The 20,575-nt window shown below is 44.4% G+C and overlaps 1 protein-coding gene across 1 annotated transcript; it reads right to left on the reverse strand.

Moving 5' to 3' along the window:
* Window positions 1-667: 667 nt before the first annotated feature.
* LOC106742384 lies at window positions 668-20,212 on the reverse strand. The gene is made up of 5 exons (XM_014615273.1): window positions 19,921-20,212; window positions 19,172-19,716; window positions 16,406-16,719; window positions 11,729-12,028; window positions 668-2,392 (listed from the first exon to the last, which is right to left on the reverse strand). The coding sequence occupies exons 1-5, from the start codon at window positions 20,094-20,096 to the stop codon at window positions 1,904-1,906; spliced, it is 1,824 nt and encodes a 607-aa protein (XP_014470759.1). The 5' UTR covers window positions 20,097-20,212; the 3' UTR covers window positions 668-1,903.
* Between the last annotated feature and the right edge of the window lie 363 nt (window positions 20,213-20,575).

Below are 20,575 nucleotides of genomic sequence, written 5' to 3' on the forward strand. Positions count from 1 at the left end.
AAATATAGAAGATCATTTCGTTGCCGCGTTAAAATTCGTCTCTCGTGCGTTTCTTTGTGCGGGAAACTTTCGTTAAATTCTTGCTGTGGTAGCGCACATTACATATTGCTATTTATTCAAACCATTTTCAAAATTAATTTATGTGTTTCGCTACTAATATGCAGTGAAAATGGATTGAATTAAATGTGTTGCATTATTTATTTGAATATATTTGTGGGCTCATATTATCACGAGTATATTACGAATAGCAACGCAGAAAGCATTAACGGTATAAAATTATTAATACCTGTCGAATATAACGAGAAACAGTCCTTTTGAAGCATATAATTCTCGCTGCTCAATTACGTGGTATTTCAGTATTAAGTCTCCCTTTCAGACGAGACCGAGAGCCCCAGCTGCGCTTTAATAATTATACTTGATTCGTCTGGATGTCTGTCTTAAGATATCACTTTTCATAATTAATGCCATTATTTCTCCTGCTTCCTTCGCTTTTGGTTTATCATTAGATAGGATATATACTTCGATGAAAGTCACGTTGAACGTCTTATTAAGATGATTTATTGTTAATCTGTATAATTTTATCGCAAATATATGTAAAATAATATACAATATATCTCTGTTAAAAAATATCTATTATGAGACAACAATTATACCGTTTCGACGGCTATTTAGTTAGTACTGTGATTTAAAATTCATACATGCCGAGCGTTAATCCATAACTTAGGATATAATAAATAATGAATAAATTGTGTTAATATTTCTGAATATTATAAGACAATTTAATCGTTCATATTTCTTATTGTATATTTCTCGCGCTTTATTTATTCTACATATTTCGATTATATTTTTAATTATATAGGGGTTGGCATGCACAGTTTGTACAGTTCCGATTCGTCGAGAGATCGCGAGTGAATTAAATAATTCATCTTTTTAATGGGCCAGTCGTGTTCCATCCGAAGGGAAATATTTTCAGACGCAATAATCATGAAAAAATATATAGCTATTACGTATATAAAAGGAATGCAATATCCCGCCATTATTCAACGATTATTCATCGTTCATAAAATTATTACTAAAATAATTTAACTTGGTGTTGTCGGAACATGGCTAAAAATTTGCAGTTCCATTTTTCAATTCAATTTCGCGTTTGTTTTCTCCTCCATGTTCCACCACGTACCGACAGGACGACGCAATTTTTTTTTGAGCGACAATGCCCGCCTTTCCTCATATCAATCTTTTTTGTCGCGAATATCAGATAAGGCCCGCATGAACGAGTTGTACGCGGGGATTTAACAGTGCCGCGCAACACCGTGTCACATGTTACTCTGAATTCTTTATTCCGCGGTCAACGGTGTCACGAGCAATAGACCGAGCAAGATACGTTTCTGATATTTAAGGTCCGGTTGCGGCATCAAGTGTCAACGGCGCAGAATCATAAGCGCGAACGCGAAATTGAAGCGTGCTGCGGCGCGGCGCACAAGATAACCGTCCTGTGTACGCTCAATTTGCAAATTTTACTTCGTGCATTGTTTTCCCTTCACCTGTCGCGAGATCACATTGTTTTCATCGACTTTACTGTGTCACGCTGTGAGAATCGCGCAAACTCGGAAAGATCAATCATGATTTTAGAAATCCGTAAAATCCATTCGCGTTGCGTCAGATCTAAGCTTCGGATATACATTTACGGATACAATAACGGAATAAATTGCGTGGATTGCTCGGAGACACAGACAGCTTTTCTCGTGACTGTTGTAACTGAGTGCTTACCATTTTTCGCTACTTTATACGAGTATTGATCGTTGAATTTAACGAATATTAATGATCGAATCGTTAGGAAATCGTAAAAACGTAACGACTAACGATTGTCCGACTTTCCTGAAACTTTACAGAGAGGCTACGCGCTTCAGCAGGTCAGCACGACGGCTCGGTGAAGGCAAGGGCCTTGGCAGCCCTCCCGCAATCCCGGCCACAGGACCGATCTGATCCTGGTCCCGTGCGGATTCGGGGAGGCGTGATGCCTCACGTGGACATCCCTTCGGAACTCGAGATCCTGCGCCACGTCGAGCACCAGCGGTGTTGAACGCGCCAGGCACGCCCAGGCTAAACTGGAACACGCGCTGGCGTAACTTTTGACCTCGGCGCAACCACGCAGACATGGAAAGTCGTACAGTGTCCTCTCCAATTGACTGACCACCTGCTCGGCGACCTCACGGGAACCGGTCTGGGCGCCGGAAGTGGCCAGTTGCCGTTTTATGCATTCTTCGAGCTCCGGCGTAACCGCCGCCGTCGTCGTCTGCACGCCGCTCGCCGCCGCTGCGGCGGCACCGTTCAGGATCTTCAAGGCCTCCAGACGCCTCGATGTTTGGACCATGCCGGCCAAACGCCACGAGAGCTGCGGACAGGGCAGACGGTTAGCGGCACACGGTGATGTAATGTTCAATTCACATTCCCTTCAATTCCGGGCATGCATGTCATTAAAATAGGCGCGTCGTAAATTACTTTGCGCGACTGCCGTTCGGCGTACTTGAGGATAACTCCAGGTGAATACGGGAATGGAGTGGCGGAAGAAGACTGGGCTTTTGTGTGCGGCACAGTGTGATTATCGTGAACGGACGTTAGACAGAGATTAGAGTAAAACGCGCTCGCTGATTCACGATTTACGTCGACACATGATTTATATGCCCGAATCGCTTCGCCACAATCGGTCGCACGAGTGGTTTCTTTTCGCGCGAAGGTTTCACGGTATCTCGAGATACACATCAGATTGATAGAATCGTATGTGATAAATATCGTTTCGCGCATATTTACGGGTTGCCATTAAGAGACGATTCCCAGAATATTTCACCGAGTGAATAATTCTTATTGTTCGCTGACGTGAACTTTCAAAAAGAGAGAATCAGCACTTTGTACTGATGTAAAGTCAATATAAATATTGATGCGATATGTTATTATATATGGGAAAAATTATTATTAATTAAAGATTTATATTTTCGTATAAGCAAGAATATATAATCTTTTATGAAGATAAAACTTGCTCACATGGAAATTCTACGTAGTTCCACTAAAAATATCATAATTTTGTTATTGAAGAATAATTTTCTAAGCAATTTTTTGTCTTCATTTAAAATCATAGCTTATGAAGAGAATAATTCCTAAGTAAGCCAAGGAATAACCCTTAAAATTTTTTGCACTTACTTAGGAATCACCCTGTATACGAGAGTATGAGCCTTGAATTGATACTAATTTCTTTCCGTATATAATTAAAACATTATATTATTATAACTGCAGAAATCTTTGTTATCGGAGCCAAATTTCTACCTTAATTTATTAATTTTCCCTCGTGCTACGATAGACACGATAATTATATCGACGATCGATCGATCATCGGCGTATTTTTGCGTAACTTCAATTACGGCCGTGATTTTCGTTGATCGACGGGAAAATTATATACCATTGCGAGGAGATGCGCGCAAAAGCTCTCTCGCGACGTATTACGTGCAAAACATAATACGAAACGTATCTATAATCGAATCGCCTAATCATAACCGAACATGATGAGGCATAGAGATTTTTCGCGGAACATGCTTCGCCGCCGTTGTACTTATTATACGGGATATGTCGATCATAATCTCCGCGAAATCGAGGACAGCATTCGAATTGTAAGGATGCCGGTCTGCTTTAATTAGCGGCAAGCTAGCGCCATTCTTCTGCCTTGTTCCGGTTATCGCGTAATTGCTACGGAATTCCGCGGGATCGCGCGAAAGAATCCTCTCTTCTCCTCCTCCTCCCTTGACAATGTTAATTTACGAGCATTGTGATGAATTACGGCTCTCATAATCGCGACTCGTCCTGACACGCGACTAACTGTTCCCCCAATACCGTTACGGGTGCAAAGGTCCACATTTACCGTGTAGCATCGCCGCGTATCGTATAACTCGTGCGTATTTTTCGCTCTTCCGTCAAAATAATCGGACGTCCCGTGTGTGTGTGTGTGTGTGTGTGTGTGTGTGTGTGTGTGCGCAATGAATTCAGAAATGAATTAAATTTACTACCGAATGCGGTGTGTTATTGAGAATACAAAATGATATAATTTTCCCGTTTGTGTGCATAACAATTTCTGGTATATAAAAGAAATCAATATTATATCACTTTTTATTTTTTATGTTTCAATTTTAGTTGCGAGAAAATGTCGAGATTTTTCCATCTAAATTGATTGCTCGAGTCGTAACGTAATGAAATAACAGAATCGCGATATAAAGTTCTGCAACAATGTTTAGTAGTATATCATACCTCATATATTCTTGGAATATACTCCGTAGAAGCTTAGAATATGATTCCCAGTATAATACGTGTATTTTCAATATGTTCTCAGTATATTCGGCACGTATCTCGAATATTTTGAGAATATACATAATATACTTTTACGATATTCATGGAACATTTTCAAGATTTACTTGTGCTATGTGGGTATTTTCTTCTGCTTCTTGAAACAATTTTCTTTTATTAGCACTTGGCTAATAGACCAGGCACTAAAATACATGAAAACTAATGAAAAACAGAGAACAAAAAACATTGCCTAGGACGAGATCGACCTTGAAGCCGTACAGCAACGGCGATATGTTGAAGCCTGAACGTGGATCTATCGGATATTGTTTATATCTTGCGTTGAACTGCAATAATAATTAAAATTTATTTCATCATTTTAAATGTCTATATTTACTGCATACTTTGCAAAGTATACATTTAGTGATTAAGTATATTATATCAAGAAATATCCTTAAAAATATCGACTTTTAATTTTTTTAAATTATATTTAAAACACACACATCTCAGTTTATAATTATTTATAAAAAGTGAAAAATTTTACACATAAAATATGAATAAATTAAAATATCTGCTAAATTGATCGCCATGCAAGCACTTAAAAAAGTAAAAAAAGAAAAAGTAAAAAATGCGACCACTTACAAGTTAATAGCCTTAAAAATGACATCAGTCTTCGGCTTCTGAAGCCATTTAAGCCGACGGTAGTCAATCTATGGAAAGATCCATGATAACTTTGCTTATCAGTATCAAGAATGTCGAAAGTTACGGAACTACTGGCACACGCAACACGTTCAATCGGGAGATTGAGTTAGAACTTAAAGTTAGCTTCGCTTTCTGCGTGACTGCCGGCTCAATAGCGTGGGTTGTAACCCACATTGAGTATTAAATTGAATCATGATCGACCGTTAACGCCATTATTTACGTATGCGGCGACGCAAAAAATTACCTTGTCGCGAGAAATAATCGTCACTGTATCCTTAAGTTTTCTCTCGTATCTTCACGGTCGAGAAGACTGACGGTATTTCTGGGGCAATTTTCATATAGTCTTTCTTACAAGCGTGGGCTTGTAAGAAAAATCCAAAAAAAGACACCTCTGTTGTATTACCTATTTTATCGCGCATTTTTTGCGTATTCGCGTGTGAAAGTCGTTTTCTCGTCTGCGCGACATATTAGTCGCGGGACGATGGGTTATCGTTATTTGTGCTATATTCCATTGCTCGCAATTGGATCAAATTCTGGAGAGGGTGGTATCATCTCGATCTCGTCAAAGCCCGGTTGTCTTTCGCGGGAACAATTTGTTCACGATCGTTTAACGCGCTAATGTGTGCGACGTTTGTTATAAGGGCCAGTCCTATTAATTAAGACTGGCTTTTAGCCGGTGTAATAATAAAGGACTGATCCTAATTGATGAGAATTAAGAGAATTCAGAGAATTTAGTGTCGATTCTTCCGAAAGTGTCTCTTGTGTCGAGCCGCAGCAATGATTATTAATTTATGAGTATTTACGGGATCTTAAATCTCCGCCGGATCGGCTCAACTCTATAAAACAGTCTTGTAACACTCGTGTGATATGTTTCTTTTGCCGGAGACACGAATCGGAAATATACTATGTCGTTTGAAGAACCGGTTTTTGTTGTGAATTATTTTTCAGTGGTTCAGCGAGAAATCTCTATCACTTCCCTTTAAATATTTATAAATTCGTAGCTGACATTAAGATTAGATTGCAAGGAAATATCGTGAATCATCATCCACGTCGACATGGATTTATCAACTGGTGCGCAAGCAGTTTTACCTGCGAGTAACGACGGGGAGAGTTCACCTCGAAACATAAGACAAATATGCTCGACGCGAGGGAAAGTGAGAGAGAGAGAGAGAGAGAGAGAGAAAAAGAGGAGAGTAGTTAGGAAATGCTCCCCTCATCATGTTTATTTTATTACCGACAAATCTGCCCGCGAAGCCAGACAGCGTCGGCTGAATAGCGAATCAGAACTCTCGCTTGCATTATTTAAAAAAACGGCCGTCTTTCGCACTTTTATTCGGCACGACGGCGCTCTCCGATGGGATTCTTTCCCCGAAGAACGTTTTACGGATTTCGGAGGCCTTTAAACTATCGATCAACGCCGGTCAATATTTCACCGGGCGTCGCTCTTTCTACATCTCGCTCGTCGTCTTGGTGATATTCTCGCGGTGCGAGAGATACATACGGCGCAAATACACACACAGACGATGGGATTTCTATTCTCGCCGCGGGCTGGGATTACAAATCGCATTGTCGATCGCGATCTGTCGCGCACATCCGCGATGGAATTAACTGTCTCGGCCATATTTCAAAGTCGAAAGCACACACTGACGCGCGTCGAGAATCGCGAATGTGGCGCATAGCTCGAATGCTAATTTCAGCGTCGCCGTCGAGATCTCACGGTGCATATCGCGCGCTTCTCTCGGGCAGGATATTTCGCGAATTGTCTAGCCGGGTTATCGACCAAATGACAGCGGCTCGTTCTATAAGGTGGCATAAACACGCGCTCGAGAGAAGGGATACCGGAGAGAGGGATAGAGTCCGCGTGTGCGCGCGCGTATAACGTGTGTGTGTATGTGTGTGTGTGTATGTCCCTTTCTTCGCGGATATTTATTTTAGTTCATCGATTTCCCAGATATCCGTGTGAAAGACACCTGTATGTATCCATATATATGCAAAGTACCTAATAGCCTCAGGCTGACGGACTAGCGTCTCTCTGCCACTCGCCGAGTATACTCTCTATCGCAAAAGTGCGCCCCTCCCCTGCCGTCACCAACGAACCATCCCTTCGTTCTTTTCCCCTCCCGGCTTTGACGTTAATGGTCCATCGATCGAGCAGGAGACAGGTGCGTGGTGGTAGTAAAAATAATCTTACAGCACACTTATATATACACATTGTCGTTGCTACTCGAAATTCATGGTTAACTCTCGCACGTAAAAAGTTCTCTCTCTCTCTCTCTCTCTCTCTCTCGTGTTTTGTACGCGTGTCTCCGTTCGCTTAAAGATTAAAACGTGTAGGAAGAACGAACGTTCCTAGATGGATTTTTAATTTAATTCTTTGTCTCTCGCGAGACGCGTGTTTTGAGTAAAGCAATTTCGCCGGGAGCAAATGAAATTTCAAATCTATCGCACGCGCGTCTCGTATTTGTTCTCAACAAAGAGAGTCCGTTCTCCTCTCTTAAAGGTACTGTCGTCTCGTAAATGAGATTTTCCCTTTTGCATTAATATACTGCGGCACGCGTGTTTATTACGTACAATTATACAGTGAAGTCTGCGTACAGAATGAGATTTCTAATGCGAGAAATGAAGAAATCTTCATCAAGAAATATTGGTAATTAACGTTGACTGTACGCGCACGGTGTCTCCCGGTAATTACTTAAAATAATGTATTCGCGAGAAGAGAGTTGCTTGCAGAATTTTAAAAGATATTTTGCGCGAGCTCTGCAAGTTTGTGTCAACTAAAAGACTCCGTTGGTCGTAAAATCGAGTTTTCCGCCGTAATGAAATTATTTGGATCAACGAGACGACGCGGACGCGAAATGGGTAGTTTTGCGTTTCGTTTTCAATAAAGGAGTTTACTGTGCAAATAGCAGATTAGACTAGCAGTAAAAGGTTTGTCCGTGCAACATCGAAGCCGACAATCTATCGATCTGTTAAATGTATCAGCAATATCCGTCGATTCATAACAATGCGCATTGTGAACTTTAACCTTCCTCAATTACATTTGTTCAATAATTTGAAACGAAGTTTTCATTCTCGTGCTTTATTCCGTACATTCGTCGCTTTTGGAAAATTCCCTGTAAAATGGAATCGCATTACACGTACTTTATGCTTTTATCCGTGCATACACGGAAAAAAATTAGTCTTAAATTAATAATAGATATTCTCATATATAAGCAAGAATATTATAATTTCCTTAGAAAATTCTTAATCCTGACTTTTATCTTGATTCGGTTGAATTTGTATTGATAAATATTATTTGCATTCAATTCAAAACTAAAAGTCTTCTAAGAATATTGTAATATTCTTGCTTATATATGAGAATATCTATCATTGATTTAAGACTATTTTTTTCTGTATATATACTTTGATCAATTCGATAACGAGCTTTTTCTTCTCCATCGGGAAAATTTAAGCGTCAATAGCCTTTGAGTGACGAGTTAATGCAAATGAAGGGCTTTCCGTAAATTAAACTTGAAAGATAGATAACAGCGTCTTATTATTGTCGGCTTGATTTCGCGCGGACTTTAGCGGCAGTTTAATTACAAGCTCAGCAGTCGAGACAATTAATATCGATGGCTCTCGCGGGACACAGTCGCGAAGGCGGCGATATTAAATCCGAAATTCCAACTCGATTCGTTAATATCGCGCTCACTTATTGATCCGAATTCAAATCTGAATTGCATCCTTTCAAAAACATTTTCACCGAGAGAGAAATCGACGGCCGAGTCACTTTAATCGGGGGAACGGGCTGGAAATACGCCGGTGTACCGCCGGTGTACGTCCTTTGCTTGCAGCGCGAGCTTTAAAGCGTGATTATGGCACGTGTAAACCACTCCGGTGAACGCGAAGTGCACGCTTCGCGGTAGGGATCGCGCCCTCGTTGTTGGCAGCTTTCACGTTAGCCGACGCGAGAGCGCAAGTGGAGAACAAGTGTTTATCGACACACCGCGCGCTCCCCGACCTGGTGTGTGCGTTGCTTCTCTTTCTCCGTTAGTTTTCGCTCTCCTCCTCGTGACGAGGAGCACACAATCGCGGCTTTTTCGGCGTTCGCGGACATCGTCGAAGCCGATCTCGCGGAAAGGTTCGTGGCATTCGCGATGAGCAAAGGGTTGAACTTACTTCTTTGCACTTCGTTCAAGAAAAAGAAAAGGAAAGAGAGAGAGAGAGAAAGTTTCATGGCGATATATCGGATAATTAAACTTTCCTTCCTCACGTGTACTTGCACGCAGAACTCTCCGTGAAGTCTCTTATCGGTGCTGTTTATGAATTGATTTTCCTCTCAGAGACTTTTACGCACACACTCGTGACGATACCGATGAGCCCTCGAAGCACGATATCGTTCGTTTTCAATGTCACGACGACACGACAGTTTAGTTTCCATAGCGATCTGCGGGCGTAACATTCGATGTCGTGATGTAACGTCACGCGAAAATGAGCCTGGCGAAAATGAGCATAGGACACAACGAGCTCGTTGTCGTGAGCATACGAAACTAACGTCACTCTATTTTTAGAAACGCGTTTGTACATTCGGGGGTTGATGGGGCTCGAAATCAAATAACGTACGTATGTGTTTCGTAGATGAAAGCTTGAAAAACACTATTTCGACGCGGTAATTCTCGATATTTACATTCGGACGAAAATATTTACACTGGCTTTGTTACGTATCTCTCATGCATGCGTATATACTGCATCGGATAACTCTTCACAAATATTAGAGTCGGTGTTTACGAGAGAAAGAGAGAGAGAGAGAGAGAGAGAGCAAACGAGGATTAAAAATTACCTTGGAGGAAAAAATCATCGCGCACGCGCGACAAGATTTCCCGCAGCTTAAACCGCTGCGATGTAATTACGGGATGGCAGATTTTACCGGGAGGATATTCACACGGGGGTGTAACCCGATATCTCGTTGCATGTCCTGACACCTTTGACACGACCTGCGTTTACTCTCGGTGACACACATCTATATACAACTCCTGTGAGGCGTATATTAGCCATGTAGGCTCTCGTATATACGTACATCGGTTAATTGCGCATGTATCAGGCCGATCTCTCTTCTGATCCGGCCCTTGCGGACTCTTTCTCGAGGACTGTCACCCTCGAACTCGTACCGTTCGTCTCGTGATTTGCGCACGTGTCCGCGTTGTTTAATTTACGCGCGGGACGACACGATGGAGGGGTAGCGTTTTAATTGTGTGTCTATAGAGGAAGGAATCGCTATTGAAATGGCTGTCGATGTCGTTTGCCATGTAACGATCGAGATAACGAACAGGAAATTACACGACGGAACGCCGTGAAAACCGCTCGTTATACGCAATTGTCTCGCGTGCAAAATCAATCGTGTCTTCGTGTATTAACGCGGAATAGTAACCGCTTCGTCCTAACCGACAATCAATATATTTATAGAAGCGACGTAATAAAAGCACGCGTCAACGAAGAGCTCAATCCGTCGGGAGATTATTTGTCAATGGATTCTTTTACTTTTCTTTTTTTTTTTCTCAGAAATAAAAGCGACTCCCGGCTTGTAAATTAATTAATGCGCATTGATCGTTTATACTTATCTCTATATCTCATTAATAATAATGAGACAATAAATGTGATCATAGACAATAGAGACAATAAGTGTGTCATTTTTGCTCTGATTTGAAGGTACTTCTTTCAATTGACTGTTATTCCCACAAAATTTTTTATTATATGTGTAATATGTGTTGTTTCACATGCAATAAAATAAATATTATTATTATTACCATCATCATCATCATCATTATCATAATTATTATTATTTTCATATCATTTCTGCATAACAATATAAATATATTCAATTGAAAGAGATAAATCTCGATTGTCAACGTGACAGCGCGACAACGTGACAATGGATATGTTAAGCGCGCGTGTTAAAATATTATACATCGCGATCAAAATAAGCGGCTTGCTTATCACATATATAGTGTGCTATTCATATAGGATTAACTGATCGATTAACTACCCGTGCGACCGTGCTTCAACAAGATCCCAGACTAGCGTCAGACCAGGTGGCTAACGAAACACACCGTAAACAGTCAAGATATTCTTGTTACAGAGAGAGAGAGAGAGAGGGAGAAGGGGGGGAGAACCGTTTATCCAGATTCCGGTAAATAATTCACCGTTCCGGCGAAGCCCGGTTTATGGTGCGAGAGCGGGAATTCGCGCGACAATTTCGCATCCACGCGTGGCTAATTCGTACGCAATCCCCCCCCCNNNNGCTCTCCCCCCGCGGATGATCGAGCGCTACTCGTATACAATAATCCGCGGCCGCATCGCCGCGCTTTTTCTCGCGACCGTTCTCATCCGGCAAAAATCGCGCGTTGTTCGTCCGGTGGGATTGATCGATGCCAAAAAAGGAGGGAAAGAAATAAAAAAAAAGAGAGTAGGAACTCCGAACCAGCGAGATACTAGTTCGACCGCTCATTTCCGCGATTTATCGGTAACCGTTATACGTTTGCCTCTCTGTTCCGACGGTCGGAGCTTAGTCACAGATACGTCATCGGACGTTCCGTTGCGTATCTCCATTTGGCACGATTAGGGGATGATTCCGGCATTTATCACGGCTCGGGAAACGCGGGAGAATCACCCCTTGCGGGCGTTTGTTAGTTACGACAAAGTATAGTTGGCTCAAAGCGACACTCACCACCACTACCGAGTAGAGGATCTTCGCTTTCAAGTCGGGCGCGTCATTGAGCGACTCCAGCGCGTCCAGGGCGTCCAGGGTGTGCAGGTTAGCCTGGGCGTAAAGAGCGCCGTACCTCTCGGCGAGCCGCTCCACTGTGATGTCCGGCGAGGTCAGGTCCGAGTAATTCTCCTCCACTCGGAGCACTTCGCAATTCGTAGCCGGTTCCGGGGTCGGGCTGCAGCTCTCGTCCGTGTGGTAGCCGGCGCTACTTGACTCCTCCTCGTAATCGTCGCCTAGATTCTCTTCCAGCTGAAATATCTGCGGGCGAAACAGCTGGCGATGGTGTTACACCGGGGCTTTAAGCGGTGACATCCCGCTGACATCACCGCAAAGACACAAAGTATTAGGGGGACCGGAAAGTAATGTCGCTTTCTTAAGTTAAATTCACACGACTACATTTTTAACAAGTTTTTATTTCTAATCAACAATATATTCACCTTCGTTATCAACAACTTTTTGCCATCTAGTATACAAATTTTCAATGCCGGAGCGGTAAAAATCAATCAAATCAAATATCGACATGCGCAGAAACGACATTACTTTCCGGTCCCCCTAATAGTAACTTCGTTTTGTGCCCACTTAAGTAACGTCGAATAACTAAATTTAATTGTCTCTTTCTCTCTTCACCAAGTATCTGTGCTCTGAACGGGAAGACTTTTTCCTTTTCGAGGACATGTTCCCTCATTTATTGTACTGTCCTCGGAATCGTTTTCATCTCCTGTTCCACATGATCCCGTGAAATGAAAAATCTAGGCGCATTTTCTCTAATAAATTCGATGTTATATGTATATCATTTTATAATTTATATATTTTTATTATCTCACATAGAGCAGAGATGAATGATGCAAATTCGAAAAACGCGAAATATTAACGTCGAGAATGTGTCGGGGAGAAAATATTTCCACAGAGAAATGAGACAGAAATGATTTAATTAGCAATATTTAGTATTCCGTCGTGCATTTTCCATTAATTTTGTAAAAAATACCGAGGGAATAATGTTCATTAACTCGTGCGTAAAAACTTGCAAGTTTTGTTACTGTCACGCGTAAGCACACGTGGAAAACTGTGCATCGCGCGCTATGGAGAAACTATCGGACAATCGCAATGCCCCTCGTTTCGCTCGTTCCATTTTCGATCGGGATTTCCAGTCGATTCTGTGCTTTCAATTAAAACGCACTCAGTGGAGAGCAATTAACGCGTTCCGGCATACTGAAGCGGGTTTTTCAATTCGATTCTGTTATATAACAATTTAGGTGGCACTTTTCGCCCTTTTCGCAGCCCCCGCTGTTATTTTCGTCGTTTGAAGTGCAGATTGTCGTGAGCGAACGGCAATTTATTTCTCATATTTTTGTTAACAATTAGACGACAGTGACGTGTTCCTAAAAGCGATGTCGCGGCGTGTTCATTCATTATCGAGAAACTGTTTAAACAATCACGATAACGGGATTCGCCCGTGTGCCCGAGCGAATTTCGCCGAAATTTCGCGAGACTGCGAACGCGGTGCATTTGATTAAAACGCATTTAACGCAAAACATTTCGAACGCGCGACGTGCCTCTCTCTCTCTCTGTCCATCATATCGAATTCCATCTGCTAAGCTGGATGCAATTATTTTCACGATCAAAGGGAACGCGCCGTTCTTCCGCGTGTGCTCCGCTCGGGAAAAAGTAACATGCAAACTAATCTCGTCGTTCATAACGCTGGACGTAGAAACTGTTATTGCTCTCGTAGGAGAACGCGTCGCGATATTCGATCTACCAGGTCGCAGATCGCGCGGGTCATACCGTGTATCCTGCGTTTCGCCTGCGGTCGCAGTAGGCCATTGTGGTTTCGGACGTGATCAATTGTGTTGTCTCAAAACTCTCTATGAAAATCGAGCGTGTACCGATGGCCGATGCCCGCGGATTCAATTTTGCAATTTTTATGACGCACGAAAAATAGTGCGACAACGACGGAGGCGGTCAGCGCGCAGCGTCCAGGTCCGCAAGTCGATTGATTCGATATCGATTTTTTGGACTATTCGATTTGAACTATTAGATCTTTCAATGACGCAAAAGAAGATCGACGCTTCGGCGACGTCAAAATTTTATGTAAATGAATGAAAATCACTCTAACCTTAAATGACCCCATAATTATGACAGTTACTTTAAATGTCAACTGATTATTGACGATTTAGTCGGTATCATATCTAAGCCAAATCGTTATATTCATATACCAACTTGCTGTCGATATGATATAAACTGGACAACGATTAGATCATCAATATTTACATAATATCTTCCAGATATCGCGATGAAGTCTTACAAACGTCAAACCGCACATTGATATCCACATGGTTCCAATTTGATTTCGACATGATTTCGACCGGATTTTTCATCACATGCGAACCCGGACGGTGCTGACGATAGGTAGGAACGCGCGAAATTATCGTTCGTTGCATCGTCGCTACCAACAATTTATTGCTCGACATTAATATTTGTGGTATTAATCATATACCGGGTGTATTAACGCGCTTCGCGCATTAATACTCCACGCCGCTTCTCAAAAGCTTCTCGTGTATGTCGTAACGTATATCTGTATATGTGTCGACGGTTTACGATCAATTCGGCGGGCCGTGTGGCCTCTCCTCCGCTTGCGGGACCGCGCGTTCTCGTCAATTATGAAGAATGACGCGGCGAATCGCGGAAGGAATTCATGTGGCGCAGAGTACACGTCGCATGAACGCGCTTACTTCCATTTATCGCGCCCGGTCACGAACTCTCTCTCTCTCTCTCTCTCCCTCCTTCCCTCTCGCCCCTCCCGCCACCGACACACTCGTACGTACGTTTCAGTAGCCCGCATTCCCGGCAACTATTTCGACGAATCCGTTAATAGCACGCACTAATGAATTACGCGCGCTGGTGCGCTACAGGCGCTTTATTCGACGAGCTGTGCAATGGCCGCTTTATCTCGATCAAAGTTTCAGCGGAATAGACATCGCGATGTTGTTGATATTCGAATCGCGCAAGCATTAACCGCGTGTCATTGACGAAAATAAACAAACGACGCTCGTTTTCATCCTCGCGGGTAGCGGCATTTATACACAGTCAATCGCAGGACGGTTGCAACACTTTTTTTTTTTTCTATAAACTTCTATAACTTTGGAATGCATCTCGCATCCGATAAGAGAATTTTTTTTCATAGCAACTCTCAGGAGATACATTTTCCTATTGGACACGAGATTAGGTTGCGAAACTCACCGAAAACAGGCGTTGCAACCGACCAGATGTTGTGTTAAAAAGAATGCGAATGTAATGTTAAATTATCACATTCACCTTGTCAACATATTTGAATTTAAACATATGTTGACGAGATAAATGTGTCAATTTGTGTACCTTTTAACACATTCTCCGTATTAAAGTAATACAAAATTTCAATGGGTCGTTCTTAATGCAGAATTTTTTACTATGTGTGTGAATAGTTCATAAAATTATTCCTATTTCAGTTATTAAAACCGTCATCCATATATTGCGGAGCCTCTGCAAAATTCATGCGCCGCCCATATACGGTTGACACGGCGATCTGTTAAGAGCGGAAAAATTAGCATAAAAATTTCGACTTTCGAGAGTGAACGGTGTGATGACTCATACTCGATCGAATGTCCGTTCGATGAATCGCGATTTGTTCCGGGCGGATCGAAAATAACGAGATCCCGATCTGCGCTTTTCGCGCGAGGGTGCACTTTGCTTGGGAGCAGCGCGGTAAACCCACGTAATTTAGGATTAGGAATCGTAGGGCCCTTCTGGGATCCCGCGAGGTTACATGTGTAGCGGAGGCGGCGTCTTCCGCGGATCGTCTCGGGCGCATCAGCTGCCGAGTCGGCCGCAGTCTCCCGCGGGAATGCTAGCGGTTGCAGGATGTACTTGTGTGAATGCCTGTGTGTGTGTGTGTGTATTTCGCGGCCGTTCTACCGGCGCAGGTCCTTCACCTTTCTTCTTATTGTTGGCAGCCGACCGTACGAGTCTCTCACGCAGCACGCGGGGGTCGCGTAAAAATAAATTGCGATCGCGCACGAACGACGCGCGCCCCATTGTTCCAGTAAGCCGCCGTTTTCTATATCAAACCTCTTCCCGCTTCCCCCGTTTCTCGCCAATCCCGAGACAGTCGCGCGAATTCGTTTCGTGGATAGGCGATATTAGCAGACGAATCTCTCTCTTTCCCTTTATCTGTCCTTCTTTTGCAGGGTTATTGTCAGGAAAACCGCTGCACGAGTGTCGTCGGCACATATAGTCGGTCGGGAACTGCGAGCGCATTCCACGAACCACGTTCCAAGTAGATCCTTTCTTAAGAGCATTACTCCGTACGAGTTGCTCTTCGAAAGCGCGTTATACGAGTCGTACGAAACGGAAGGCTGTCTCTTAATCCAATTCCGGAGAAATCGGGTCCTAACTACCCCAACTTTTCCCCCTTTGTCGCCAGCTACGACCTTTTTTTTCTTCCGCGAAGCAGAAGAGAAAAAGGAACGAGGAGGAGCGGGTGGAAAGGCGTTCTCCCACGCGCCGTTCTCGAAGATCGAGTTTTGGTGCCGGAGCTTCGCGACCGGGAAATCGGATTTTAGGCAAAGAGGTGCATCTCCGCTAGAGGAAGTTTAATTGTACCTGCGGGTTATCCTCGCTCATAAACTGCAGCGCGAGCGCGCAGCCCCGCGAGAACTGCAGCAACCGGGCGGCGAGGGCCGGATTCTTCGCCCCGTTCGAGGTCGATTTCCTCAATGCCGTCCATTGTCGGAGCGCCTCCTTGTCCTGCTCGACCCGGCGCTTCAGCTCCGCCAGCAGATTCTCCAAGGTGCACGGCCCGCCCGCTTTCTCCAGGGTGTTGAGCAGGCTCTGGTTATCGATCAGCCGCTGCTGGATCTCGCTGTACTTGAGGGAAAGCTGCCGCTGATGGGAAGCCGCCTGCACACCTTGATCCGCTGCAAAACCGTAAGAAAAAGATCGCGGGCGCTCTTCCACCATCTCCTCCACTTCGTCTTTGTCTTCTACGTCTTCCACGGGAGCGCCGGGTTATTATTACCTTTTTATTATTAGAGCGGAACCGATGGCGCAAGACGATTATTATAACTGAATCCGCTCTTCTTTCTACCGTCGCCTCGGGGGCTTCCATCGGCAGATGGCCGGCCTGATATCCGACACGAACAGCGAAATCGTAGCTTGCTGACATTACACAGCGGAATATGCCGCACTTTCCTTTACGCGTATGAGGCGGGATTAAATTATGCGGCGCGATGCGAGGCGTAAATTGCTGCGGATTCACGCTCCAATAAGTTATACTTCGACAGATGGGGGGGGGAGACAGTCTATTCCCACTATATCATAAAGTGTGTGGTATCGACTGCTGCACTCCCTCCCCCCGTTCTAATGAGCGATGCCGCGTGGAGCAATCTGTGCTCCTTACCTATGGATATTCATTTCAGCCGTGACGCAATAATAATCAGCCACCGAAACGAACAATGAAGCAAACACACACGTGGGTGATTGACAGGTGTACAGTGAGCATCATCGAATGTGCAGCTGTTGATGATAGGAGAGAAGATGCGCGTAGAAAACAATTTTGATAGAATAGCAAATCGTTTGTTAACACAGCGACGGCAAAATCATTTTTTCCGTGCGACAAATATTTTCACTGTCATTATATTAACAAACAACTTACTGTTCCAGTAAAACTTATTTTCTCCGTGTGGTCTATCGGAGAACAAACAGTTAAGTTGCGGTGTTGATTAACTTATTAGGTTGCAATCAGAAGCCGTTAATATATTGGTGCGCGCGTGCGTGTGTGTGTGTGTGTGTGTGTGTGTGTGGACAATGCATGTATCTAACAAATCTAACATAAGAAAACCACTTTGTGGACTTCAATTACCTCGATACGCGATGAACGTATCCGAAGATTTCGCTGACATTTGGATTTGTTTCTCAGCGTCCGCGTGAAAGTAAGGACAGATATACATTTATCACTCATCCGTCCGACGCATAACGACGCTTATCGCGGCCGTGTTTGTACGCCACTCCTTTCATCCTTCGCGCCTTTCTCTCCTCGGGGAATACATCAGCGTCGCGGATTGCGCGCCATCGGCAAATATCCGCGTAGCCGTAAAGCGCAGTCTCCTATGTAAATGGCTTAGCGCACACCCCGGCATTACTCCATTTGCATTTGTAAACGTAACACGGCGCCCGCGGCTCCGTTAAAATCCGATACTTCACGGTCCCGCGCAGCTCCAGATGTACACGGGGTGTGTGACGGATCGGACGGCGAGCCAACTTCGTTCCGATAAAGTTAGTGGCGCGTGCGCTAATCCCATCGCATAGTCGATGATAATTGCACGCTCGGCTGTATATCGCGGATGCATGAACGAACGAACGAACGAACGCGCGTTTTGTGTCGGGTGCTCTGGATAATCCTCGCCCCCGTGGATTCCCCGTGGATGTTGAATATTTCGGTGGCATGTTCGTTCTCGCAATAATCGCGGGATCTCGTGTGAAAATCCGCGGGCGATAGCGTGTAATTGCGAAATATCGCTTGGCCGGCGCGCGCTGGTCGGCTTACTCTACGTTTTGCGCCGGCCATTCGGTAATTAACACTTGTCTCGCGGATAATTGAGCGTGTAATCGAGGCCGCGTTGTTGATCTCTCTACCTTTATCACTGCCCAGTTAACGCGTCGATAGTCGAATAAAATTCGCCCACGACATCACCTCTCTGATTCGACGACGGCCTCATTAAAATTGTCGCAGTAATTTCAACGAGACCTGCGTCGTTAATTTGCAACGCGCGTCATTCAAACTACCATCGCGCAACTATCACGCTTATCACTTAGAGTTCATTCAACAATTATGTCACGCTAATTTTTGACATTTTTTCCTCCCTCCCCTCTTCCCTTCGTCACAATTTCATAAATAAATAGCTTGTTACCATATTGTGAATAATGATTATTAGACTGCATTTTGCTATCTTTTTCTAAAATACAAATAATTTCCAGACACATAATATCAAACTAATTATTTTATGCTCATAATTTTGATTAATAAAAGTTGTGTTTTTAAAAATATAAATATTTAAAAATTAATATTTTTGTCATTAACACGAAACCATGGCAAAACTTAAAAATTCTCACCAAATGTAACCAAATGTGTCACGAATGTAAACGAGGTGGATAACCGCGCGCATCCATATTTATAAGTTATGCCATCTAATATACTTTCGTTCCCCTTCCTATCGTGCCAGACCGTCACGCAAGCCCTCCCCCCTTCATCGTGTGACGTGATTGTTGAATCGCTTCTTAACTATTATTATTAATAAAGACCGGGACGTGATTCTCGTTAATAACGAAACACAGTCCTCGTAAATAATAATGTAAGCGCAGCGGGGGTACCTTTGTGGGTGCCGGCGTGCTTGCCGAAATTCTCGATCTTATGCAACGCCAGCTTGTAAGCCTCCGTTCGTGTCTCGAGCTCCTCCTTGAGCGCGACCGGTAACGGCACCAAGTTCGCCGTGACGGAGTTCTCAGAGTTGCTCGTCAGGGTGGAAGGCACCAGTCCGTGTTTGCCGAGTCCTTCGACGGCTCTCTCGAGGGTGCGTCTCCGCGAAATCAGCGCGCTCTTCGTGCCGGGCGATAATCTGCCCAACGAGACGAGGAGCTTACACCAGATGCGCAGCCGACAGTGGTCCTGGTTAGTGGATATCAGGTGCACTATCCTCCAGAGTACCTGCTCGACGCGCAGGATTTTCGTGTCGCTGACGTTAAGCTCCACCAGCCGGGAATAAAGGGCCTCGAGCAGGGCGAGGCTGTGCGGCAGCGTCTCGATCAACAGGTCCACCGGAATATCCGGCAGGGCCGCTTTCAGGGTGTAATGCGGCAGCTTCATCAGGAAGCCGGCCGCCTCCCTGTATTGTCTGCCTTCATACAACCTTAGTAATCTGAAAGAAGGGGTGTTCTTGTGTGCGAAAGTATGCTGGTGGAATTTAGTAGTCACTGTTGCAAAAGTTTCGATTCTGTAAACCGACATACTTGAGTTTTTCCTGGTTTTTTTGTCGATATATATGTGAACCTTGCTCTGAAATATTAGCCGGTCACGGTCTCGACTATTTTAATAGCCGTCGCGATATACAGACGGTACGTACCTTCTCAACGCCATCCGCGGATTCGAGCCCTCATCCTCCAGCATGCCGATATGTCCGACCTGGAACTGCGAGCCGGGGCCCCATACGAGTCTCTGGATCGGATTCCTCGGTCGTTCCGGCCTGATCCTCTCGCAGGAATTAATGCCCGTGGTAGGTGGCACAGTCTGCCTGCTCATCTTCGTCCACTTCGCCGCCTTATTTTCCTAACCGCTCTATTCCGCCACCGAGAGGCCGTATATTTATTCTCCTTCGCCGAAACCGAGTGGGGGAGAGGAGGGAGGGGGAGGGTTAAAAACACCCGGTTGAGAATCACCTTTACGATCCCCCGAGTCCGATAGGACAAGCCATATCCGAGCCACCCACCGAGCTATCCGCCGAGCCGGCTTTTCTTCGCCTCTGCTTCGGAACTTTCACTCTGATCCTTTCTCTCCGTCCCCGATGCGATCTTTGACCTGCAGCCACGCAGGTCTCCCGTGTGAACCCTGCGCGCCGTTCTACCTCTCGTTGTACTCTCGCAAATTGATACTTTTTTCCACGTACTCGAGAGGGGGCGAGTCTGTCGCGACGTTGGATCCGGCGTATACACGTTGCTTTCGCCAATTTACGCGCCGCTCGACTACGTCAGTCGCACACACCAGCTATCTCCCTCGGCAGC

The sequence above is a fragment of the Dinoponera quadriceps genome, unplaced genomic scaffold (assembly GCF_001313825.1).
Source record: "Dinoponera quadriceps isolate SergipeBrazil2010 unplaced genomic scaffold, ASM131382v1 scaffold629, whole genome shotgun sequence".
Taxonomy (NCBI): domain Eukaryota; kingdom Metazoa; phylum Arthropoda; class Insecta; order Hymenoptera; family Formicidae; genus Dinoponera; species Dinoponera quadriceps.

Bases quoted from the DNA above. Each gene is read 5' to 3' on its own strand.
- LOC106742384 (XM_014615273.1), bottom strand. From the start codon at position 20,096: ATGAGCAGGCAGACTGTGCCACCTACCACGGGCATTAATTCCTGCGAG. The intron at 19,717-19,920 runs GTACGTACCGTC...CCCTTCTTTCAG, and splicing joins CCGCGGATGGCGTTGAGAAG to ATTACTAAGGTTGTATGAAG. The intron at 12,029-16,405 runs GTACAATTAAAC...TTTCGCCCGCAG, and splicing joins TGAGCGAGGATAACCCGCAG to ATATTTCAGCTGGAAGAGAA.